Below are 26,377 nucleotides of genomic sequence, written 5' to 3'. Positions count from 1 at the left end.
TTCTTTGCTTCCTAGTTTCAGAAATTACTCTTTACTATGCCACATGCATGTTCTTTTTATTTATGAGGATGAGAACATTTCGGGGATGCAGACATAAATTCAAGTGAGACCATCATCCATTTCCCCCCTGCTTTTTAATACCTCTTTGTATTTTCAGCCACTCTGTTCTTTTGCTGGCTGATTGTTACAGTCTGCACCTCATGACACCAAAGAAATTAAAACGATAGGCGACAAAGCAGAAAAACTGTCGAATTCTCTCCAACATTAGGTTGCTGATTATCATCATCATTAGCAGCCTGTGCCGAGTTTCACATTGACGACTTGTGGTGGGGAAATAAATTAGCACAAAATGTTCAAACAGTCTCCAAAGTTATGCAAACGAAACCAGAGGAAAATGGTGTGTGTCCTGTGATGATGTGGTAGCTGCGAAAATAAAACGTATGAAGAGAAGCACCATTTTTAATCAGACTGATCTGCTCTCTCTGATTGACCTCATAAAAATGAGCAGAGCTACTAAAAGGTATCATGTAAATCTCCTTTCTGCTTATGCCTCACAGCAACATCATGGCTGAATTAAGAAAAAAGGACAAGAAGTGATTAAAGAGAGCGACGAGAGCCGGATCAGACAATATTGAAGGTGAAGCAGGCAAATCTAAGTTTGAGCCAACTCCTAATTTTAGAAACGATTCTGGCCCCTGTTAATTCTTTTTTCTCATTATTCAACATCACAAGTTGTTTCTCTCTTGGTAATGATGTGCCGCCTTTCGAAGGATGGAAATAGAACAGAAGAGAATTACACTTTCATCATCTTAAATGATTGCTGTTTTTATGCACCTGAAAATAACGCCTCTATTTACAGAGCGACATGTTCGCCTCAAGCTTTAATGCTGCTGGAGTTCAACATCTTACAGCGGCATTTTTTTTTCTTGAGCTTGAAGTTGGGCTTTTAGGTATTAGTTCTTGTAGTTTTTTGTCTATGTGGATGTCACATTGCATGGGTTATCTCTGGGTAATCTGGCTTTCTTCTCTTGTAGATGTGCATGCATGTTGAGTTAATTAGTCTCTGGAAAGCTACATACCTTTTCCTTTGGTTATCACTACTGTCTTTAGTGAAGGAATGCCCCATTTCTCAACAAAATATTTAATAATCTCTTAAATTGCTGTTGGATAGAGAGATGATCAATAGGGTCAGGAATAACTCTAAGGAATGGGCCTCATTCATGTGAGACCAAATAAAGCACATGTTTTTATGTGCTTCACAATCCTCTCATGTTTAAGGTTATCTCTGTTGCTTGTGCAATTCTTTGGCACTTTTTCCTTACACTAAGTTTTTTTAAATTTCTTGGATGGTGCACTCTGCCAGCGTTCTGATTCTTTAGCAATAACATTTTGTGTCTTACCCTCCTCGTAGAAGGAGTCAGTGAGTATCAGCGTTCGTCTGAACCACTTTTCTTGGCCATAACACACGATTTCAATATTAAAAATGCTGAATTGCAGCATTATTTACTATCCTGTTTTAAGTACTCTGATTTTTGTGCTTTCATTAAAATGCAAGTTTCACTTTTTGATTTAAGTTAAATGAATTAGCCATTCTAAATTATTGCCATTATCGTGTGAGTCAATTTGACTCTAAAACACAGGTATTTTTTTCTCTTAAGGTTTAAAGATGAAGAAATAAGAAAAGGGAAAAAGGTTTGTATTATTTGATATAGATGTGTTTTATTAGAAATAATTCACAGTCATTATTGTGCTGTGAAAACTGTACATTGACACAGTTTAAAACAGAAATCTTGACAAGAAAATACTCAACACAGGAAACTGAAATTGGGTTTTAGGCAGGACAAGAAAATTGAAAAGAAAAAAAAAATCAAAACAAAAAAGGACGTTAGGAATTGGCTGGTAGAACATACAGTCGAGTTATAGTAACACACTGTTACAGAAGACATGAGGTTCTATTATTCACTGCTTTACAGCTGAGAGTAATAACAAATATCCTGAAGAACAGTTAGGAGATAATCAGAGGTTCATTCACTCTATATTACCTTTTTTTTAAAATATAGAAGTATGATCAACTTTCACAGACAACTCCAAATATGGAGTCTTGTGCAAACAAATCTATAGTGAATAAATTTCTAATACAATATTCTCATAAAGCATCTATGTGCTCTGTAAATATATATGGAAGATGGTATAAAAGTTTCGAAATATCGGTAGGAAAAAACTCTGCCTAGATCATAATATCAGTCATTGCTTGAGCATCAAGCGCCCATCATATTGCACTGTTACACACTGATGGCTGAAAACACAAAATGTGTTGAAGTCTCTGCTCAGTCCAAGAGTCCTGCAAGGCTGAGAAACAAAAAAGGGCGATGATGAAAAGGCTTTTTAAAATCCGCATGTACGACATGGAAGAGCCTGCGTCTTTGTGCCAGTTATTCATCCAGCAAATCCCAAGAGAAGCACTGCTCTTTCCGTGTGAGAGTCCGTGTTCATTCCTGTGCTGGTGTTTTGGTATCAAAGCGGAATACTGTAGAAACCAGAAAATTCAACCAACCATCGCCTCCATCACCACTCAGTATGTTTTTCCCGATGCAGTCCATATGGGCTCACAACACATTATGGATGCACTAAATCCAGTTGTTTTTTTTTTTTGTATTGTAGGTAACAGAAAACAATAGTAATGACTAAAAGGGGAGATAAATCAAAAACATAGACATCGCACTGGAAATAATCAATAATAGTAATGACGAACACAGTGACTAGCACAATCAGTTTGACAGAAATGTTTCAGTCTCATCAAAGAGTCTCATTTTCTGCTCGAAATTGTTGGATTCTGGTGCTAACAAACTCAATATGAGGAAAAAAAGCCCACTGCACAAAAGCAAAAAAAAAAGTGTGCGTCCATCTATCAAAGTGCACAGTATTGGAGTTTTGAGATCCCTTTTCTTTCTTTTGCCTTTGTCTTGTTTTGGAAGAGAGTCCCGACTGTGCCTCCCGAGAAGCAGGGAGGACACGCGCCGCTTTTAAAATTTTCAATGTTACTTAGTTTTTTTCTCCAAAGTCGATTTGAAGGAAAAAAAGAAAAGCACAGACATGTCGAGCACATCTTCTGAAAACCCCAGGCTGCGGGGGTCCAGGAAAACTCCCTGGGGGAAGCGTCTATGGAGCCACAGACAATCCAGCCGGTGGACGCCACTGACCGCTCCGCCAACCCCTTGTTCGAGCTTTAGGAGCTCTGATGAGAGTCCGCACTGAGAAGCTACATTAAACATTCCCATTGCAATCAGCCCCACTCTCATCCACCACTCTTCCTACCCTTCCCACTCTGGCTGAGGGTTTGAAGACAATGATTCTGGGACCCATTTCTTTCCTTTTTTGGTTGTGCTACCTTCATCCATGAAAGGATGCCATTCCCAAACCAAAAAAGGGTGACTGAGGTGAAACTAGGCGGCTTCGCTTGGCCCCCCTACTCCCTCTCAGACCTCTGTTTGCAGGTCAATAATGTCCTGCCCCACCAGTGGGATGGTGGTGCTTGTCTTCTCCCACTCCACAGAGTGAAGCTCCAGAGGTGAGGCGGCGAGAGGCTCCATGTCTTTGCGTACCCATGCGGGGGGCGACTGAGGAATTCCCCGGACTCCTTCCCACGACCTCTCCATTGGAGCCTGCTGTTTGTCCTGTTGGAGCAGAAAGAGAGGAGCGTTTAGGACTGGTGTCACTTCATCAAGCTGGAGCAAATCCATTATGTTATTTTAAAAAGTGGAATGAGCTTCTAATGAAGGGAATCGGAGAAATAACTCCCGCTTTGAGGCATTGAACTATCTGAAGGTGTGTCTTGTCTACAGGGAAGACATTTAGAGAATGTGAGGTTGTATATAAACACTCACGCTGTGGTTTGTTTTGTCACTTCCTCCCGAAGACACACTCCATCTCACAGACTGAAAGAAGGAAGAAAATACATCCTTATTCAAATGACCTCCAGGTACCAACAACATTAGTTCAATACACTATGTTGCTCTTTATTTATAAGGTCATTTTTTTTTCTTAATGTCTTCTTTTTTTCAGGGAATATTGCCTCTTTTGTTGAGTATTTGTTCATTATTTCCTGCAAATGACAGTGGAAGCAGATGGAGACAGTAGTCTGATGAGGTCTTACCTTGCTGTCAGATGGAGGAGACTCTCTGTCTTTCTCAGTGTGATGCAACTTCCTGTTCAGGTCCTGGAACATGTTCTGGTGGCGCTTCTTGGTGTGCATAATTTTCTAGAGAAGACAGAAAGCAATATTCCCAAAATTAGCACCTCCAGAAATGTGAGTTGTGAATTGTGAGGAAGAAATTATTAATTAGCGAGTTCTACTATATTAATAACAATAAAATGTATATTTACCTCAAAGTCCAGCTCTGCATAACGGGATTTCTGTCGCTGTAAATCAATAACAGAGAAAAAAAAAGGAGTTTAGACTTTGAAACATGTTGATAATGTTTTAGAAAATGCATAAATCAGCAGCTTTTCTCTTCGTACCTCCAGGGAGCTCATGGACAGAGTGGAAATGGTCTCGCTCTTCGACATCATTGAGTTCATGGACTCGAAGGTGTTCTCCAGGCTGCTGTGGGTGATGTGCGACTCGCTGGACATGTTGTGGATGTTCTGGATGGGCGAGTCCCTCTCCGAGTAGGACACGCTGACCTGGTCTGGCGGGATCGAGCCCATCACAAAGGCGGCCTGGGGTTCGGCGAAGGGTCCGCCGAGGTGCATTAGCCTGGCCTGCGGCAGCTGGTCCACGCTGATGTTGTACTTTGTGGGGTCGTCTTTGGGCTTGGACCTCAGGGTGGATGTGGTGTTGGGCATCAGGACATAGCCGCTGCCGTCGGACATGCTGCCCTCGGCCTGAGCCAGAGCAAGGTCCGCATCCAGCTGCTTGAAGAGCTCCCCCTCGCAGACATAGACGGGGTTCCCGCAGGATGGGTCGACTCCACCGGTCAAGCGGCTTTTCTCTCTCTTCAGGGTGAGCGTGTGGCTGGAGTACTCGGGAACGGCCTGCATGTGGCTGCCCTTGGATGGTAGGGTGTGGAAGTTGGAGCCCATGGGAAGTGGCATCTGAGGGGGAGGCATCTTTTCTTCAGAAGAGCTTGTCATTCCTTTAAGAAAAAAGAATAAAAGAGTTTTTAAAAAATACGGAACAATTCCTTGAATGAAACGCTAAATCAATACGTTTCAAGCCGAGACGTTTTAGGTGCTGGGCCTACCTTGTCTGTTTGAGTCCCCATCCTTTTCATTATCAGACTGCTGATAAAAGAACAAAAATCCTATTAGTGCTTAATGCATGCATATTTTCACTTGGGAATAAATTCAAGAAGCACTCAAGACATTAAAAAGGCAATCGGCCAAGATATTCACCATGTGCTGAGGATGGCCATTGTGATGAGAATTGCCAGAGTCTCCATTCCCATCGTCTTTGCGGTCAACCACTCTGCACTTCACAGCCTCCTGAACCTAATGGAAACACAGACAATTCAGAAAATTGTTAACAATATTCCAGCTCATTTAACCTGATAAAAAAAAACAATAAAATTAACTTTCATTTTTGTCTCTATTCCTTTCAATTCATTTGGTTGTATTGCCTTCTTACCTCTCTACGCAGGATGCAGTGGACCATGACAATGATGAAACCCTCCAAAGAGTCGAAAACGGCAAAGAGGATCTGGAAAAGGGCAGAGCGACGGTCGGTGATGGCCAGTACGGCAGACATCCAGGTGAGGGCAAGGAGGGGGAGAACCACGCAAGAGCTCCACAGTGAGGCCCTGGAGGATGTAGAAAAAGACAAAAAAACCCAGCAGATTGAGTCTCATTCCCAGACAGCTGAGTGTAAAAAGGGCATGAATGGTGAAGACCAAAAAGACCTACCCAGCTCTCTCCTTCAGTTTCACGTCGGTGATGCCATCCTTAGAAACGAGCTTGTTAAAGACTAGAATACCAATGACCATATTCACCTGTTTGAATGAAAAATCAAAATGTGTTAATGAAACTGTTCAACGATACGAAATACATTAAAACTTGGAAATTAAAGTCTTTAATACGAACCAAAACAACAGCAGCAGCGGGACCAACAAAAGAGTAGAGAAGTCCACCCTCAAGAGATAACCAGCAGCTATGAGAGAGAAGGATTGATGATGTTAATTATTGTTTAATCAAATAATAAACAGAAGAAGAAAACTATGAAGCGAGAATAGAAACTTACTAGCTGACGGTGCCATATCCCTTAGCTTTAGTGAAACCCACGGACACAGCAACTACCAGAGCAGGAAGTCCTGTAATGCAAAAAAGATAAAGCATTACAATTAGTGCCATTAGGATAAAGGCTATTACAGAAACATTCATGCAAAGCTGATAAGAAATGAGATGCAATAGGAGACTTGTCCTCGTACCCCAGCCTAAGCACAGGAAGCGCTTGCGGATGATGCGGTTGCGCAGACGACCAGTGACAGCCATGTAGGACTGCCAAGCTTCTGTCAGGACCCAGCAGAAAGAGGAGAGGAAAAAGAAGTGGAGCAGGGCAGCAACAAGAGTGCACATCACCTGCAGGGGACCGGGATGAAGCAGAGAGAGAGAAACGGTTAGAAACCTGTTTCCAAGAGATCTAGATGCTGTGGGTTAGATTTGGATTGCGGCTTACCTTGTTGCGAGTCTGGGTTTGTCCGACGAGAATGAGGGCGTTGGAGCAGATAATGGAGAGGCAGAAGTTGATGAGGATAACAGAGCGCTCTGAGCGAATGTACCTGCAAATGGAAAAAAAAATATGAAAAAGGTTTAGGGGTTGGATGATAAATCACTATGTATCATGTAATATCAGAGGTTGAGTTGCTCGAAGGCGTGCTTACTTCCAAACCGAGACATAGATGATGATGAGGAGCAGCAAGGTGAGGGAAGAGACCCCACAGCCGACAATGAGGGTAACGGACGGGAGGTTTGCTCTATCCATGTTCTGTAGAGGGAAGAAAAACAGAAAAAAAATGCCTTTTAGCGATGATTACAAACACACATAGGCAGTCACGCACCAGGCACACCAGCTACACTCACACACAAACACTGGAATGAATAGGAAGCCTCCGGTAGAGCGCTATCTGGAAGAGCAGACAGCTCCCTGAAGGCAAACAGCTGAATGGCACAATTGGGCCACGGCTCAGGCAAGGTGACCCCAAGGTGAACGTGTCAGAAAGATGGAAGGCTGAACTAACGAATGGTCGGCTTTGGAGGGGAGGAGAAGATGCTGTTTGGCATGTCCTCAATGGACATATTTTGATGTCAACCTGCTTCTCTTCTACCCCTCTGGGGGGCTGCAGGGGAACAGGTGGACCATTATCACCTGTGCATTAATCCGCCACCAGCAGCCCCCTCTGATCTCTGACAGCAACTTAGCGCCTGCTCCTGCCGCCAGCGGCGCTGACCCGTTCTGTGCTTCGACATGCCTGCTGGCGCCGAGTTTAGTTTGGATTAGACAGAGCCAGGGGTTGTTTCACTGCCTCGCTGCATGTGCCAGCGGGTCACTCCTGGACGCACAAATCTCAGCTTCACAAAGCCCTCTCGGCGACTAATTGCTGGTTCCCCGTGCTTGTGTGTCTCGCACTTACTCTCCAGGCTTTTAATGAGGCTTTGAGCTACTCTCACACCTCTGATGTAGTTGTCATCACCTCAAAGTGTGAGCAGGATGAGAAATATTAAGGCTCCATCCTTGCTATAATTATAGCACTATAACAGGGAGAAAAGATGGAAAACCAGGGATGTGTCCTTAAAAAGTGACTAATAAAATATCCTAGAAAAGAGAATATATGTAGGGAATAAACTATTTTAAGCTTGTTTAAGCATTACATGTAGAAATGCAGCAGTCAGTTGGCAAAAGATCAGAATTTAAATTTTTTTTTTTCATTGGTTCTGGAGTCAAAATCTTTCATACTTATTAAATGCATCAAATCTAAGAACCATTTATGGTTGTTTTTGTAATGGTTGATGGAAAAACAGTGATAGTCTGCTTTTTTTTTTTGCTGAAAACTTCAATTCCATCATTGGAAATGCAGCATAATTTGTTTCTATTTTTTGTGTTATGGTTCTTAGGAAGAAAATCATAACCTTCAAGAAAAATCACAAATACTGGTCATGAAAAGTCTGGTTGGAGCATCTCAGTTTACGAGCATAATGTGAAGATGCTCCCTGAATATCAAAGCACAGATGGGGAATTTTGCCTGTGGCAGAATGAGACTTAATTTAGTGTGGTAAATTTGTTTCAAACTCTACATGAGTCGCATCCCCGACCAGATGGCAGTTAGCAGAGGGGTAAGTTGTCGTACCGCCTGGGTTTGCAGGGAAACTGGGGTGTAATACAGTTGATACTGTTTCCTTTCTTCATGTATCTGGGTCGAATCTCGCTCCCTTAGCTAAGTAAGCTTCAGACAGCTAGTTGGACCTAGATATGAAGCACGTCCTTGACCGGATCGTGTGCTCCCATTTTGAACAGTGTGTTAAGTGACCCCCTCGTGATTTAAAATTATATATCAGGAGCAGTCACGGGTACCTGCTCTTATAAGAATATGGGATGCTTTTATAGGGCCATTATGTTTCAAATACATCAAATGAGAGCTAACTAACACTCTGCAACATCTGGTTGTTTTTTTCCCCTCCAATGCTCGCCCCCCCTTTCCTGTTTCTGCCACTCAAATCTCACTGGTGTTCTTCATGGAAGACGCTGTTATTGAAAATGCCCACAGTGCACATCAAAGGCTAGATAAAGAGGCAGGCAATGTGCAGGTGGTGGTGGGGATAAGAAGAAGAAAAAGAAAAAGAAAGGAGTGCATTGACATCAGTGCACGACCAGACGTCTGTTTCTCATTGGTCTGCCTCTCTGGTATTTTAAATCTTGCTGCTGTGTCCAAAGAAGGAGAAGTCGAAGCAGGAGAAGGAGGAGGGTGGGGTGCATGTAATTGAGAATTCATAGATATTGGCAGAGGGAATGATTGCCTCAGCTGCCGTTTTTTCTTTTTCTTTTCTACTGTGATGAGAGGTCGAGGGAGGTGTTGTTCAGATTGGCAACAGCAAGTCAAGTCAAATCTCGGATGCACACAAACAAGTTGGAGCATAAAAAACACAAAGGTTTTAGCAGTTGAAAGACTCCAGTGCAATGTTATGTGTTGATCTGCAAATTATTGTGGTAATCAAGGAAAATATATTTGTTGAGAAGATTTCAGCTGAGTATTTTTCTCTGCTTGGCGGTTTTCATGCCTCAAGATGACAGCGGATAGAGGCTGCACAGTCTATATTGTTTTTGCGCATGGCATAGTCATGCAATATGGCCAAAATAGCAATTATTAGAAACTGCCCATTTTCTTTTTCTTTTGGCAAGATTAAAGTGACTTCTGCATGTCTTGTTACTGTACGCATAACGTTCTCATTCTTCTGTAAACATTAACCTTTTAGTAGAAAATATAATAGCAACATGTTGCCCGATTGTGTTTCTTCAGTAGGAAAAACAAGCAGGTTCTCCGGTCCGCGGCACCTGCGCGGAGACAAAGGAGCGCTGCTGCAAAGCCCCTCACTAGAAAACAACAAGTCCCTATCAGATCACCCGCTGCTCCGCATTCACACTGCAGAAGACATTTAGCATGCACATCGTGTCAAGGCAAAGAAAAAGGGGAAAAGAAAAAAAAAAGCCCTTACAGGGAACAGACAGGAGACTTACCGAGTCGGAGTTGACGCGCGCTAAAATGGCGAAGGTGGAGAGGCTGTCACACACGCATTTGGTTCTGTGTGAATGAACGGGCACCGCTCTGCAGCTCCGAGCAGACCAAGAGCCAAGAAGAGAGGAGCTGCACAGGAGAGAGGAGAGGGGGAGTTAGGAGAGGAGAGATCTGACAAATCTCTGATCTGAGCGTTTTCCTTATGGCTTTTTAAGCAAATATGCGTGATGAGAAAATAGGGTGAATCTACAAAAATAGATAAGAAGAAATTAACTAGATTTTTCTGTAACCATTAACATAAACGGATAGTAAAAAATTAATTTCTAAGCTAAAATAATACATATTTTTAATCGGCTTGGGATGCATAATCCATGTGCACGTGATTAACTGGAATGTTCATCGTAATTAATAGTGATGGATCTTAACAAATGCCACAATTAGCATAATCCTTATCACACTCTTTCCTCATTATATTTAAATCAGGCTCATGGTAAGCAAGGAACAAGGTGTCCCCTCAAGGAGAGCATGGATTATAAATTATGGACATTTTCACTCATCTGAGAGCTCATAATATGCAACAAATGCATTTGTTTGTTGCATCTGCTATCTGATTGGCATCATACAATCAGCAGCTTCTAGAGTAGCATCTGAGTAAAACTGCATAGTGCATATCTGTATAATTCCCATAGAAAGTTGCAGAGTTTTGCATATATTAGTAGGATGCAGTTGAGTGGTTCTGGGAATGGAGCTCTTCAGATGAAGAGTCCCCCTCCCCCAAACTCTGCTGTTAGCCAGTGCTTCATCCTGTCTCTATTGGTGCATTAATCACATTTGCTGTTTAAATTGAATCTAATTTGACTGAAGGCGTATGGGCCCCCCTCTAAATGTTTACGGGGTAATTACATTTTCTTTCCTAATCTTGCTTACCTCAGCTCTGGCTGCTGTGTGACTAGGGCTGGTTGTTGTGCATTTTTATCTCTTATTGTTCTTGCATATATCTTTCAAAGCTCAAGAAGTCTACCTCTGTAATAGTTTGAAATCGGATGACTTAAAGTGTTGGAAACTGTGAAGACTGAAATGAGTTTGAAGCCACCCTCTGTGGGTAACTGGGGCTTTTATTTCTTGACTGTCTGGCTGTCTATAAGTGTGTCAGACAGGTGATTAAGTCTGAGGGGTCAGCATGCACTTGTACTGGTTTTTCTTTGTCTTGTCATAAAGGACTGACATGAAAAAGCTGGAATTGCTTTTCCTCTTACAAGTTTGTGTAAATGGTGACAGATGTGTGCCTGAAAAGAACCAGACAGGCAGCACCATTTTAAGTGGAAAGGCCATCCCTTTCACAAGAAATAAATAGATGAAAGTGATGGTCAGAGGCACATTCAAGGGAAAAAAACATCAGTTAACACTTACGTTTCACTCTCATCCCAGGAGAGGCATGTTTCATTGATGGTGTCCTGCAAGGAAGAGGCAGAAGGAGAAGGTTAGTGTGAGGAATCTCTCTGTAGAAAAGGAAAGCATGTAGGCTGAGACACCTTACTACAAATGTGTGAGATGCAACAGCTTGCTGGTAGCCACACGCCCACATTATTTCACCCCCTTGCTTTGTGATGCATTAATGAAACCAAAAGCAGCCACTTATCAGCTGCAGACTCTAATTATTGCGCATGATTTCTCATCATCGAGGAACCGTTTGGTCGCTTATGAGATTTTCTCTGGGCTTCAGCTGCCACAAGCCAACGCAAAAGTCAAAGTGTCGCAGCAAATGTCAGGAAAATGTCAGTCTCTCTGCATTGTGCTGCACAAACACCCACGGGGAGGCTGATATTTTTCCATTCGGTTGATCATTAGGGACTCACGTTGCGCAGGTGGGGGAACTCGATTTCGACAGGGGTCGACAGGAGAGTTGGGGTGGGGCTAACAATCACGGTCACCACCTTGGAGTTGAACAGGGTGGTGTTACTGTGGAGGAAGAGCACAACTCACTGTCAAAGCTTGATCTTAGACGTGTAAAGACTGTGAATTAGACTGCAGGAAGACAGAGTGTTAATGATTAAACAAAGAAATGTTACCTCTGGAAGGACATAATTGAAGAAAGGTTTCTGTACAAGACAATGCCGGTCACAAAAGCATCGTTGGCATCTGAAAAAAAGAAAATCTCGCTCAGTCTTCCAGCTAAACCCATCACTGGTTTATTGTTTGACAAAATGTTACATTTGTATGATCTTACCAGCGGATTTGAGGGACAGAGCATCGCGGGAAACAGAGATCTTCTCCTCTGAGGTACTGACCCAGTCCGGCCTCCCTCTCCAGCCCTTCACAGGGAAGGTGAAGTTGGAGCTTGTGGTTGTTGGGCGCTTGTGGATGCTCAGCACTGAAAGGCACAAATGGGAACTTTGTTAGCAGAAAGCACTCATTGGTTCTAGCAGCTGATGGACTTGAATAACTAATGCATTCAGGTGTTGATTGAACAACAAAAAGAAGACAATTTAACTGGGCTCACCTAAATTCTCAGTGACTTCGTAAATGTCCTGAAAGCCGCTCATTTGTACTCCGATCATGTTCACAAACTCCTCGACAAGGCGGAGGAACCCCTTGATATTGGCACCCATCTAAGTGAGAGAAAATGGAGACAAAAAGAAGAACATTAAAATATGGCAGCATATAAATCTGGTTTATTTGCTCAGTCAAGCATAGCCAGTTTAATGATTATTTATGGATGCGCAGGTTCCAGCCAGTACTTATTATTTCAAAGTGCACAGAGGCTGAAATAAAAAAGCACAGAAAACGCACAATTCTTGCTGCTATGCAACTCCAGAACTTCCGTACGGCCATAAAAGGGCAGGCTGTTGATTCATACTCTATTTTTTTGCTCCTATTTTTCTCTCAGTGAAAAGGGAGGGCCACCTGGCTTGCGTGTCTCTGACGCAGAGAAGCAGCGATGTGGGCGCGAGCTGTGTGCTTCTGAATGCGATGTTCTGTCTGTGTTTCTATACAGCAGTAGCCGTCAGTATGTGGGATGGCACGGAGACGCACAGATTGCAGAGTAGGAGTAGTGATTTTCCCTGATTCAGAGAGGCAGTGGCCTCGGTAAATCGCCCTCCTGCTCTCAGATCAGTTTGTGCATGACAGTATGTGTTTATTACAACTTTTTTTTGGAGGCTGGTCTTTCTTGGGAAACTTGCAGGAACATTACAAGCGTCATTGGAGCGCGGAGGTGGTTTGTCGACAGTTGGCCAAACGTGACAAAGTTCTGTTCGGGCTAATCTGAGTTTAACAAACTGGATGAGTAAATGTCTGCACATCTCATCTAACACTTTTGTTTTGAAACTTCTGCTTAAATTAAAAGGTTTGAATGAATAAATATTTCCACTGTACATGTAGTCCATGTCTTGATTTTGTTGGTACTTGTACAATATCTTGTAAGTATTTTCTAAGATTTATTCTCCACCCTGCTCATCCTATTTAGGCAACTTCTATATAATAGATTTATTTTCCCCTTTTCCCTTTGTGCACTCTTACAGTCACACATTGATATCACTTACCAGTTGTGCCTCTTCCCATTTGTCATGATGTTCCTCCTTCAGTAGGTTGCTGATGGTCTGAACGTAGTTCTGCAGATAATCAAATACAAAGGTAGAGGTGTGAGAAGTCCATCTTGTTTAGATGCAATTTGTTCCTTAAAAGTGTTTAACTCCAAATTTATGGATCTCAGTTGTAGCTTACCTCAATGTCAGCGCTGCTCAGCCTCAGTCTGGTTGACTTGTACAACTCTGTGGTGTTCTTCAGGATCTCCATTATGGCCAAAAGGTCACCGGTGTACTTGGCTTTTTCATCAGAGGAAAATCTCAAGCGGGAAATCACCTCAGCAACGCCATCAACGCTTTGCCCGATCTGCGCTTTGGAGGTGTAGTCCCTTGACTACAGAGATAGAGTTAAAAGGTTATTTCTAATATCTTACTTCACATTAAATCCAATGAGTAGCACTTTATTGATAATTTTAGGGGGCATACCAGCATCTGAATGTTCTCGTAGTTCTTAGAAACACATTGGGTGTAAGTGGGGTCCTCCCAAGAAGCAAGACGTCCATCAGCAAGGGTGCAGCGACGCAGAATGAGACCTGTTGATGAGATGAAGAACTCTTAGTTAAGTTTTAAATAGATATTTGAAAGTCTGAAGTATAAAGTTAGCTTCCAGGCTGTTAAAGTACCAAAGGCATCAGCAGGGCAGGAAACAGCAGCAACATCTCCAGCGGGGGTTTTCTTCCAAACAATGTCTCCGGTGTTCTGCTCAGGACAGATCTCATGGGACTCTAAAAAAATCACAACCAGTTGTTGTTGGATGATGAGTTTCCTGTTTGCTTTTGGATTTGTGAAACGATGGCAAAATCTATTGTGCTGCAGACACTAACCAGGGCATCTCTTCTCATTGCAGCGCTTCTGCTCTCTGGTGTCACCGGGGCAAGGCTCTCCTCCAAAGAAAGGCCCTTCACAGACTCTTTGTCTCTGCTGGATGCCTCCACCACAGGTCTTGCTGCAGCTTCCCCATGAGCTCCATGGATGCCAGGTTCCATTAACTATAGACAAAACACCATTAATTCTGATCCTGTTAAATAAAGAGCAAAGCTTGGATCTGGGATGTACTTTATAACTCACCAGGGCATTCCTTCAGGAAGCAGTTTGCTGTCTCTTTCCAGCCTCCGTGGCACTCAGAGCCTCCATAAGATGGGCCGTTGCACTCCCTGGTTCTCTGCATGGTGCCATTGGAACAAGAGGCAGAGCAGGAACTCCAGGCGGACCAGTCATTCCAGGATCCGTCCACTAGAGGGAGGCAGAGGAGCGTGTATAAAGAAACGTTATGAGGATGGCAAGGACAAGACAGACCCTCGGGCCACACCAGACATCTTGACAAACTCACTGATGCTATTAACATCTCGCATGACCCAGTTAAGCTGAGCGTAAGCAGAACAGAAAGTTGGATCTCTGTTATGCGCCCTTCAACTTTCAAGTTCAAACTCTAATTAGCAATTTGGATGTTTAAACTGGATAATAATTTCAGACAACTTATGGATGCAATTACAGTTTTGAGTTTTTAATTAAACTGAGTGACAGATGAATAAGAAAAAAAATCATATTAATTTAATGATAAATAAATTGGTCATTTATATTTGATCCTTGCTGCAAGCTCAGGACATATTAAAATACATGCAAAAACAATTCAATTACATTTATTACGAAGCCAACGTGGATGTTGACATAACGTTTCTATTACAGCCAAATCTGTTGGTAATCACAAACTTAATTTCCTTTGAGTTTCAACTAAAATACACAATCATCTTGTAGTAATGACTTTTCGCTTTTTCCCGGTTTATTTTTTATTTTGTTAAACAGAGACACCTGGTGGTGATGAGGTGAAACTACAACAAATCCATACCCATTTTAAAACGATACGCTTACATAAAAACCACGTGTAAATGACGACAGTTAGACGCGGGGAAAAAAAATCAACTCGACACTGCAGTAACTTCAGAGGTGAAACTTTTCTGCTCATGAGTAGGTGGCTCAATAGGAGAGCGACTTAAACTTGGTCAAGTGACCATGAGCACAGAGTGAGTCACAGGCAGCTGTTAGGAGGCCATTGACTAACATCCACAGATGCTTTTAGTCTGGTGAGTCAGATGAAATTGCAACCTGCCTTTGCCGTTGTGATGATGCAGACACAATTAGGTGACTTAATTAGGCTCTCATAGATTAATCAGTCACATGAAGGGTTAAGCATCACCCTGAGCTTGTAATTGAGAACTTTTAACAGAACAATCTAGGCTTTGGAGAGAATATTTAGATTTTTTTTTTTAAAAGTAATACAGCAAGAAATGCAGCTCACCTGGGCAGACAGCGATGTTGCAGAACTTGGTTTGTCTTGTGGGGCCGCAGCAAGGCTGTCCTCCATTCTGGGGCTGCTTGCAGGTGCGGGTTCGGTCACGGTAACCGCGGCCACATGTGGAGGAGCACAGGCTCCAGGGGGTCCACTCATCCCAAGCACCATCCACTGCAAACGTGAGAAATGCACTTAACTTATGATTTATTTTATCTTTGAAAACTTGAAAAGTTTCTAACTTCTGCAGGCATCATTCAGAGTTTCTGTCGTGCTCATACTAGGATTCAAAGACTCACCAGGGCAGACAACTGAGTTGTTGCATGATCGGTTCTCACGCAGGGGTCCGGTGCACTGGGTGGTGAAGGAAGAAGTGGCACAGAGGCGGGAACGGCTCTGCCAGCCCTCCCCACAGGTGACTGAGCATGGGCTCCAAGTGGCCCACTCTTCTGTCTTTGCATCTGTTATGAAAACATTAAACACTCTAAGGTTAGGAGATTGCATTGCTTCCATTTAGTCATCTATTTGTTGCAGTACCTTGCTGTTATCTCACCTGTTTGAGTTGCTACAGCTCCTGGGTTGGGCTCATCAAGGTTGTCTCTTTTCAGACCAATAATGGCACGCAAACCTTGGCTTCTGTTCCTCTCTTTGCCTGTGAAAGTTAAATGAATTACATAATTATGGATTGAAAGCCCAGCCACCTGCAGCAGTGTTTAGGTTCAATGACAAAATTATAGCTTACCAATGCAGGGCTGAGGGTTGCAGGCACGGCCTTCCTCTACTGTTCCCTCACACACTCCATCCTCGGGCTGGCAGGTTCGGCTGCGCATCTGGACTCCGCCGCCACACTCCTGGCTGCAAACGGACCAGCGGCCCCAGCCTGCCCAGCTCTCTGCAGGAAGACATTAAAAAAATGAGAACATACTTGTTGAGAAGAGTTGGAAACTACAAGAGCTGAGAAAAAATGACAGCAGTTGGAAACATTATTACTGTCTTTGTGTAAAGCCTGATTCAGTTGTCTAACTTCAGGTTTAAGAGGAGGAAGTGAGTAATATTTTCTTTATGTGTAGAAAATGAGCAAGGACGTTTCTTTGTGAGCACAATGGTGCTATCTAGTGGATAGATGTTTTATTTGAAAATGCGACTGTTTGGTTTTATCCACTTGGTGCGAACCTCTGTCAGAACAGTGAGTGCGTGTGTGAGAGTGAGTGCCTGTTGCTATGGATACAGCAAGTGCAGATCTTCGATTCCTGCTGGCAGCCGACTATGAGGTCTTTGTTGTTCTTTCTAGCCTGACATACAAACAGGCTCTCTGTGCAAGTCTTGGTGCAAAGCTGAGCAATGTGTGAGGTGCAGCAAGTGATGCTACTTAGCTCTAAGGATGTAACATCAAATATCCCTAACAGCCTTGATTTACTTCTCATTATCTTGTGGGGTTGTAGAGCAAGAACTCTGGCTCTGCAGGCATGGATCATTGCTCTCAGCAGCTGTTTAGACACACAGCTGAAGCAGTGGGAGATTGCAACCTGCAGAGCTGTTTAGTTTTGGAGAACTTGACTCCTTTACTCAGTTAATTTAACTATTTTGATCATGAGACTTGTGTTTTCTGTGTTTTTCCTTTGCACTTTTCAGAGTTTACAACCCAAACTATACTTACTGATAATCTCAGCATCACGTCCGTTGTCTTTGGGAACAGGAGTGCATTTTTCCACGTAGACGCCGCCCCGGTAGCAGCTTCCTGGCTTCCTCTTTGGGGCCTCCCAGCACTGGCAGGGGGTGTTCATGATGCCACAGGGATAATCATGGGTGCTGCTGTTCAGGCACTTCTCCAACCACTGGCACAGCATCTGGCAGGCGGGCATGCTTGGGTTCCTCTTTCCCACAACCAGAAACTCGGCCTTGAACTCGCTGACACCTTGCTCTTGCCCAACAACCTCCAGCGCGTTCCTTGCGGCCACCTTGCGGATCTGCAGGAATTGCTTGCTTGACTCCAGGTAGGTGACGGCAGTGGAAGCGTCGCAAAGCCTGACAACCTCGTCGAAGCTCTCCATACCCAGGTAGGTGCGAGAAGTCTCGATGAAGGAGTCGAACTGGAAGGTCTTGATCTGGCGGGGCACGCAGGAGTCGGTGGGCTTGGTGATTTTCATGTAAACATTGTAGCGCCGTGGATCAGGGTTCTGCAGGGTCCAGGAGCAAGGAGCGGAAGGCAGGGTGGTCGTAGAGGAGAACACGCCAAAGAAGCGACTCTGCTCCAAGGTGGCACAGGTTGCAGAGGCCGGTCCAGAGGGAGTGCAGGAGGTCAAACCGAAGAAGAGCAGGACTAGGGCCACGCAGGGGCCGTTGAGAGCTGACCACGCCATTGGGTCGGCTTAGGTTTCGTGTTGGTGAAATCTGGGTTTAACTTTGTTGATTCTTCGATTTCTTTGTTGCAAGTTACTGCACTTGATTCAGATCTCTTGATTATCTTCGCAAACCCTTCTGAAGATTAGCTTTGCTTTAATGCATCAGACTATTTGTTATCTCAGAGAGGGATCTGTAAAAAAAAAAAAAATACATAGAAAAGTCTGTTAGACTGCTTTCACGTTGACAGTTATTGGTACGAACTGCAGAATACAATGCATTTTAATTGGAGCCATTGTTAGGCTAATATTTATGCAGCAGAGATTGTTGTCTGATCTGTATCACAGTGTTTCAGGCTACGCTGAATGATCTAAAATGCCTGGTTCTCTGGAAAATAATTGCTGTGGCGGAGCAATTACAGTCCTTCACAGCGAGGTGGTATCTCCGCGCTCTTGCTCTTTCCTCCCACACACTTAACTGTGTGCGTCAGTCTGACGTCCATGCAAGCTTCGCCACTGGCAACTTATTTGTGCAATTCACTCCTCTTATTAAGCAGTAAACAGGCGGGAAAAAAATTAATAAAATAATCATCTGCAGCCATGGTGAGGGGTATTTACATACCCTGCCCTGGCATTTCAAAAATTGTACGGGGAATATTTCCAGCATTGCTTAGGCAGGAATGAAGCAAAATGATCTTAATTACAATGACTTTTGCACATTATGTCGAATGCATTCAAAGAAAATATGTTTTATGCATACATTTTCTACAATTCTGCAGAAGGTTGTTATGCTTATGAGTAATTCATAGTTTTTTTTATTTGTCTTGCAAGCATGCTTCTTCTAGACATGAGGGTCTGCAGAGTCTCTGTCTAAATCCCAGCATTACAGACGCAAAGCAGGACAAAGCAGGCACTCATTGGCTCTCAGAAGAGAGTAAAGCTGTTGCTCAGCAACAAGTTTTACTTTCAGACAGAGCTAGTTTTCTGCTTTATCATGTTTTCCATCTTAGTCTTTGTTATAATTTTCGCTTCTCAGTTTCTGCAGTTTATGAAGCAGGAAATGGATTATTAGGGACAAATTAATTGCTACTTCAGAGTCTGCTGCAGAAACCTGTATTTAAATGTGGGTTTATCGTAAAGATAAAGCGGCGGCAGCACGCTGAATGCACATGCAGCGACTGTGAGAAGCACCTGCACTTCTCAAGTTAAGTACTCATAATTACATCCATCTCATCTCTCCCGCCTCCCTGCCTTGCTCTCGCCCCACCCCTCCTCTCAGCTCATCTCAATTCTATGAGCAATGCAGTAGAGATCTTTGCCTTGTGTCAGCGGCTGTCTTTTTCTCCTCTACCCCCTCCCAACCCTTTAGGCAACCGGAAGCTCCATGAATGGGCATCTGATGAGAAAGACTTTGAAAAGAAAAGTCCAGCTGTGGCGGGAGAACTCTCCTTCCCCTCCCCAACTGCTTCCACCCTCCCCACACCTATCTACCCTGTCCTCTCGCTTGTCCATTTGCTGTCGTCAACAACACATTGTGAGCATAGCAGGCTGCCTAAAGAGCAGGCAGTTTGTTGTTATGGAGACGGAGCTTATTTTCTGCAGAATAGTGTGAAAATCTCCACATTTGCCATCTGTGACATGCTTTCTGTCCTTGATGACATGCACACTTTCTAGAAGCTACAGATGAAGGGATGAAGAAGTAAAACAGCAAATCACTGTAAAAGAATAAAGAAAGTGCTTGGATGTGTCATTACTTTAGTGACAGGTGAAATCTTACAGACTGAGTTTTGAGAGTCAGACTTTGTACTATCAATGCACCCTCAAAGTCAGCATGGGTTGTTCTGTTAGTAAAATACTGCCTGAATGTTGTACAAGGTGTCACACTTTCTTTACTGATATTTGATAAAATATCAGTCCAGTGCAGCAAAAAGACTGAGAATGTCTGGCTCAAGCATGCTTCTTGCTCTTGAAAAAGATTTAACAGAAGCAGTTTTTTGCACTTAGTAATGTATTTTTACTTTAAAGAAAAGCTTGTATTTCTTTTTTTTGCTCCAGCCTTTGCAAAAAATCTGCACATGTGCACAAACGTACACTTTGAGGCTCTGCAGGAAAAAAAAAGATTTTCAGCAAAGGCAAAGCAATTCATTGCATACCACAGAAAATACCTGAGTGTGTGGGTTTAATAAGATGTTTGCATCAAAGCTGATTTGTTGCACAGCTATGAAATGAACTGAATAAGTCATGCAAATCCAATCCAGATGACTGAGAAAGATAGCTCTTTAAACTTAAAGACTTAGTATTAATATTGTTCCATGTTAGCTAATCAGTGTCAGTCTTCTGCAACAAACTTAATCGAAAATGAAAGGAAAACCATAAAGTTCAATGAAGCAGCCTGTTGCCTCAGTGCAACTTTCTTCTGCCTCATCTGGGAAGCGTGGTACTAATTTAATAGTAACACTGTGTGAGTGCAAGTTTCAAACAATTTAAAACTGCATTAAAATAAAAAGCTGTTGTTAGGTTGATGCATACAGGAGCTGAAACATTCAAAATCAGTGGAGCAGATCTCAATGTGAGGCAGCTCAAAGTTGCAAAGTTTCAGCACCGCGGACAGCGACACAGCAACTTTAAAATCAGAGGAAACATTCGCATCACTCATCCTCACTTTAGGACTTCACAATGAAGATAAAACACTTTCAGACGATTCATCAAATACTTTCCACTTTCTGCTTACCTCGAAAACTCTTCTTTGAAGTCTTGATCAGCGGCTCTCTAACCGGTCCGGTCCAGTCGTCTCGGTTCGGATCTGGCAGCAGCTGCTGAGTTCGTCTCTCGAAAAAGTCTGACTAGACCTCAAAGTCTTGAGATCTGCGCCCCTGGCCAAAAACTTTCGCAGTTCTGTGGAGACCGCCGAAAGGATGCGCCAGGTCCAAACACGCGAACCCCAGAGCGGGGATCGATCCCAAGTTTCAGTGCAGTCCACTCTCACAAGCAAAGAAAAATTGAATGCGACTCTAACCAAACTCCAAAGAGTTTACTACCAACTTTGTTTAGCTGCTATAGCCTATCCAAGAAGAAGGAAGCGGCGTATAGCGAAGGGACAAATTGGTTGTTGTCGGAGCTCCAGCAGAAAGTCCGTTCTCGTTTGTCTCTGTTTCTCTCTAAGCTCCAGAATAAAAAAATGTTGGTACTTCTACTCCCGGCTTCGGAGTCTTCTTGCTTGTGGTCTTTGCACTGCAAGTGGGTCCAGTCTCAGTGTAGCTTGTGGCCTCCACCAGGAGCTTTATATCCCACCCCGCCCCTCCCTTGGCTTGAAGTTGGGAGTCAGTGCGTGGATGGAGTAGCGAAGTGAATGAGACAGCATCATCGGAGAGGGAAGGGAGGGCGGGTGGAGAGTGTGTGGCTAGTGTGCGGAGGAGACGCGGCTGTGTGTGCGAGCGCGTGCGCAGGGGTGCGCGTGGAAGTGTGAGAGCGGCAGTGTGTCAGCGCACGGAGGAGGGAGGGAGCTGAACCGAGCGAGACGGGGAGGGATCTATGCAGGGAGACAAACGATAATGAGCAAACTACGCAGATATGAACGCACAGCCAAAGGTACCGGAAAGAGGATCAACGGAATAGGTGTGCAGCAGGCAGCAGGGGACGCAATGAAGAGAAATCAATTGTTTTCTCAGAATGAATGGCAATGCGACACTCCTGAATGTCATCGCAAACATTTGCACAGAGACATGCGATATGTTTATTTATCCGGCTTCCAAAACATGCATTCATGACTTTATGTGTGCGACCATCCAGGGTGTTAAAGTATGACTCCCTCTTTAGAGATTAGAAAATTGCATTACATGCTCGTGTGTTTTAGAGAACGCATGATGCTGTAGAACGTGAGTCTAAAGTAAGGGCGAATTTCAGTGTGGAGAGTCAAAAGTGCTACAGTTAAATAATAAAAAATATTAAAACAATTAAATAAAAATATATGCAATAAATACTTATGCATGTGACAATTTAAATAAAATAGGAAATTATTAAATAAATGCAAAATGATAATATTTAAATGTATAAAAATATAATAGGAATAATATAGTACTTGCTGCACATTTATTTAACCTGTTACACTCACCTAGTCAGAGTCATACAGACAAGTTGATTGGTCTGCACTTAAACTGCTGTGCAGCTCAATCAATCAGGCAAAAGTTAGTCTACAGTTGATAAATTACAGTGGCATTTTAGCTTGTTTGAAAATGCACAGAAAAAATTAAAATAAATACCAAAAATATTATATATGTTGGTGAATACAAGTTTAAACGATAAATTGGTTTAACTCAATTATTTGCTGTGTATTTAATAAGTTCTAGGTCCATTTCTATGATGATATCTTAGTTTTATTCAACCTATAACATATATACATGATAAATTATTTATTTATTTTAATATTGGCACTTTTGGGTCTCGACACCCTGTAGAGAGTGCTGTGATGCAAACCTGTCTGTCCCTCACTCAGTTGTTTCTCCCTGAAACCCACACTCACATACACAACAAGGCTTGTGCACACAGGAACAGGCGCTCCTCCCTTCATGCCTTTCTGGTTAGTTTCTCTCTCTCTCTCCGGGGTTTGTGGGCGGATCTGGGTACTTCTCGAAGTGTGAAAGGGATAACCTGACGTGGGTGTCTGACTGTTTGTGTAATGCTGGCTCAATTCCTCTAGCTCAAGATCCACGTGTGGAAAAAAAAGAAGCATCTAATTAGAATGAAAAAATTTAAATCCAAGCCAAGCAGCATGCATGAGTCAGGGAGGGAAGAACATGGACGTTAATAAAGCAATGATCATCAGCCGTGTTCTTTTGTCAACACTGTTTCTCGGTTTACTCAAGCGATGTGGGAGTGAGGAGTCACTCCCATGGCAGAATAATCACAAACTTCACAAAACTACACATAAGAATATGTAATTTCCCATTCCTATTCCAGAATTTGGCACAAAGAGGATTATGTTTAATATGGGAACTTGTCAATTAGACTCACAGGACAGCATCATAAGTTCTGAACATCCGATTTGACTAAATAACCAAATATTGTTGCACTAAATACACACTCCATAATTTCTATTCCAATAAATTAGCAACATTATACAAATAAGAGAGTTTGGTTCTCCCCCTGGATGGAGCCGCTGCTTATTTGGAAAATTGGGCCTCTATTATTAAAACGTTTAAATTGAGTAATTAACATTTTCTATACATTGGCATTGGTTTTTAGCGTTTTAAACCTTCTTTTCACGTGTCAATGCCTGTTCTTTCCTCGCATCTTTACATTTACAAGAGAAAAAGTTATTTTGCGTCACTTTTCTTTGAAGTTATTTCCTTTTAGCACCCGTATTGTGTTCTTTCATCGCCAGGAAAGACAAACAACCTCCGCTGTGAGTTTAACGTAATAACCTCTCGGACCGTTGTGGGAGAAACCTGCAGGAAAGTAATGAAAAAGCAGAAAAATGTGTTTGTCGCTCGGACTGAAGTCAGCAAGTGGGCTTATGACGTTGGACACAAGAGTAAAAAACAACAGCATTTGCACTTTTCCACACATGCGCAAAAGTGAAAATGTGTCACCACACGAAACAATGTCCTCCCCATATGGCTCGATAATAAGAATTACGGATGTAATCCTACACACTTCTGCTCACTGTGTTGTGAAACAAAGACATGGTACCTACCATAATTATTAACAGATAATTTAAATGGATTATGATTATGATTATTATTATTATTGAAGTGGAAGTCGTTGCTAATCAAATTGGCCCACTATTCCAAAAGTATTGCAAAAATAGCTTCTTCATTACTAACTAAAGTGATCAACAAGGGATTAATTTAGATTTTCAAAATAAGGACTACATGTACTCTTCAAAATAAAAGCCCCAAGATGTCATAGAGTATTTTATTACAAATAAATATTGTACATTATAAATGGATCTTATTGAGTGATAAAAAAAATGCTGTTAGCCACTCGAAGGTCATGGAAACTTGTTGAAATAATAAGTTTACATTTTTGAGAATTTAATTATTGTAAAGTAGGTTTTGGATACCAAGCAAAAGCCTTTTGACACCATCTCAGCAACATCTTTTTATATAAAAATATCAAAAATTTTCTGTCTGAAACACTGTCTATTGGCTCAGCATGCAGGAATATTGCAAATAACCCTATAAATTGCCGCATGTTCCTCTTTTTGACATTTTTAGAAGAATCAAAAGGTTCCTAAGAACATCTGGGCATTCGAGGAGAGAATTTGTTCTTTTTTTTCTGTAGGTTCTTGTAGCCACACAGGAACCAGAATAAATGATGACCTGTAATGTTGGACTGTTAACTAAAGTACAAAGAGCAAACAGTGGTAAGCCTTTTGGATAAACACTGCACAGTCGCAGAGTAACCACCAAAGCACACAGAGGGAGTGCTTGTTTACTGTTTACTGCTGGACTGACCTTACATAAGTTTGTTCAACCTCCAGCTGCTGTCCCAGCACTGCTAATCAGCCACAAATACAACCTTACCAACCTGTGCCTGTGCAAGCAGCTAATGTGGGAGTAATTAATACACAAACACGCTGATGTTCTTCTGAGCAAGGCCAAATTGTTGCAGATCTGGATGAGGGCTCTGTGAGGCCGCACAGTTTGTGTCTGTGCTCATTTGCAAGGGAGGCGTGGGCCGCTGTGGGCACAGTTATATAAACAAATGCCCATAAAAGTCAATGTGAGAGAGGAATGAAAAAAACAAAAGTTTGAGGAATTACCACTGGACCTGCAGGACCTCGTGCCTCCACACTTTTTTTCCAGGACAGCCCTCTTGAAATAGAGGTAGTTTTTAGGTTGTGTGAACCACTCTCAGGGGCCAGAAAATCCCCACGTACGGCCTACTCACAGGATGGAGTTTTCTGCATAAAGTAGGTGTGCTTTCTCTGTACTCCTGCTTTGATGTTCTGAAAGCTGCAACATGTATAACTCATGACAACCTGTTATTAAGGAGGATTAAAAGCCTTTAGCATTTGCTCCCTTATGCTTGCTCTTTTAAATCAAACCCTGCAAAGGTTAAAGTGATGTAACTTTGAGCTCAACATGTTTCTTTCTCTTGCACTTCAAGTTGTAGTTATGTTATTATCTGAACTCTAGATGGGGCTGTTCTTAGATGAAGCTGCCTCAGGTTGTACTGGTGCAACACTCATTCAAAAACCATGTTAGAAGAAAAAATATTTCTTGATTAAAATGGCAGAAAACTCCTTTCGAAAAAAATATTATGTGCTCCCCTTGTTATTGGAAAATGAGGGTCAATTTCTTTTCACTGCTATGCACCGTTTTTGTGTTTGGTTTTAGTGAACAGGGGCTGTAATTTGCATAAATGAAGAAGGCTCTGATTTTTGCTTGATTTCGATCCTAACACCTCTCATTCTGATGTGTGCATGTTGATCTTGTAAGTTTTGCTGCAGTTTGTGCAGGAGCTCAAGGCTTTGTGTTCAGTTCTCTAATCATGCAATGTTTTACATCTTCAATCACATTTGCATTCAGTCTAGAAAAAAAAAGATCCCTAGAATTAATTTCTGCAGGTGATTAAATACTGAATTGGAAGAATTAAAAGGTTTTAAAATGCTGTTCACACATTGTTTCAGTGTGACTGACAAAAACAAACAAAAGTAAGTATTGTTAAAATAAATGTTGCTCTGACCTTAGATGCAATCTTCTGCTACTGTGAGTATTTTTATTTTTCTACAATCAGAAGCAGAAGTAGGACATGTACAGGGACAAGGAAAGAAAAGAAAAAGAGCTTCTCCAAAGCCAATTACAAAGTCCCGTGCCTGCAAACGGTTTCTCACAAAACAAGCAATGTGTCACTCAATTGAAAAGGGTCTGAGTCTTCCTAACTGCACCGTACAGATAAAGTGCAGCAGTTTCATCCTTTTTCTAATATGCCTGAAAGAGAAAAACCTGCAGGATGAAAGGTGTTGAATAAAATAGGACTTGTGGCTTTTTCAGACAGGAGCAAACTATAGTGCAGTTTTGCAGGCAACAAGTAGTTTCTGAAATCAGCAAAAGGTTGATGCTTCTTAAAGGGAGCTCAAGAAACTTTGCACTTGTAGAAACTGATAATTTCACACATTCTTCTTTGCAAAATTGCTCAGCTTTTATAGATTGGATGTGAAGCATCCATGATCAATTTTCAGCTCATGTTCCAAATTCTCAATTAGATTTAGCCCTAAAATTTGACTGGGCTGTTCTAATACACCACTGTGCTTTGACATAAACAAAGGGTGCCACACTTGAATGAAATGATTGAACAGAATAGATTTTTTTTAAATAGGGATGATTTGGGTGTGTTGAAGCATAAACTGGCTCTTGAATGACTTGTGTGACTTATAAAAAATAATGTTCTGTTCACTTTTCCATCAACTCTGACCAACTTTCCTGACCCATAAGAAGATAA

At 42.3% G+C, this 26,377-nt stretch overlaps 1 protein-coding gene across 2 annotated transcripts; it reads right to left on the bottom strand.

The window, feature by feature from the left end:
• Positions 1-1,693: 1,693 nt before the first annotated feature.
• On the bottom strand, positions 1,694-21,187 carry LOC122843431 (adhesion G protein-coupled receptor B1-like). 2 transcript variants are annotated; one of them, XM_044138165.1, is made up of 32 exons: positions 20,664-21,187; positions 17,251-18,126; positions 16,336-16,485; positions 16,147-16,245; positions 15,893-16,054; positions 15,603-15,767; positions 14,375-14,539; positions 14,131-14,295; positions 13,930-14,031; positions 13,733-13,839; positions 13,446-13,640; positions 13,265-13,333; positions 12,223-12,331; positions 11,950-12,093; positions 11,792-11,861; positions 11,579-11,681; positions 11,133-11,176; positions 9,725-9,851; positions 6,876-6,979; positions 6,671-6,773; positions 6,423-6,573; positions 6,236-6,305; positions 6,079-6,145; positions 5,902-5,987; positions 5,627-5,798; positions 5,395-5,490; positions 5,244-5,283; positions 4,519-5,135; positions 4,384-4,419; positions 4,154-4,258; positions 3,885-3,935; positions 1,694-3,674 (listed from the first exon to the last, which is right to left on the bottom strand). In XM_044138165.1, exons 2-32 carry the CDS (start codon positions 17,951-17,953, stop codon positions 3,477-3,479), a joined length of 4,575 nt encoding a protein of 1,524 aa, XP_043994100.1. In that variant the 5' UTR covers positions 17,954-18,126; positions 20,664-21,187; the 3' UTR covers positions 1,694-3,476. The 2 variants fall into 2 exon arrangements, with proteins under 2 accessions (XP_043994100.1, XP_043994101.1); XM_044138166.1 differs by lacking the exon at positions 3,885-3,935.
• Between the last annotated feature and the right edge of the window lie 5,190 nt (positions 21,188-26,377).

Source organism: Gambusia affinis, linkage group LG14 (assembly GCF_019740435.1).
Source record: "Gambusia affinis linkage group LG14, SWU_Gaff_1.0, whole genome shotgun sequence".
In the NCBI taxonomy this organism is placed as follows: Eukaryota; Metazoa; Chordata; class Actinopteri; order Cyprinodontiformes; family Poeciliidae; genus Gambusia; species Gambusia affinis.
This window is presented reverse-complemented; position numbering and strand designations above follow the sequence as displayed.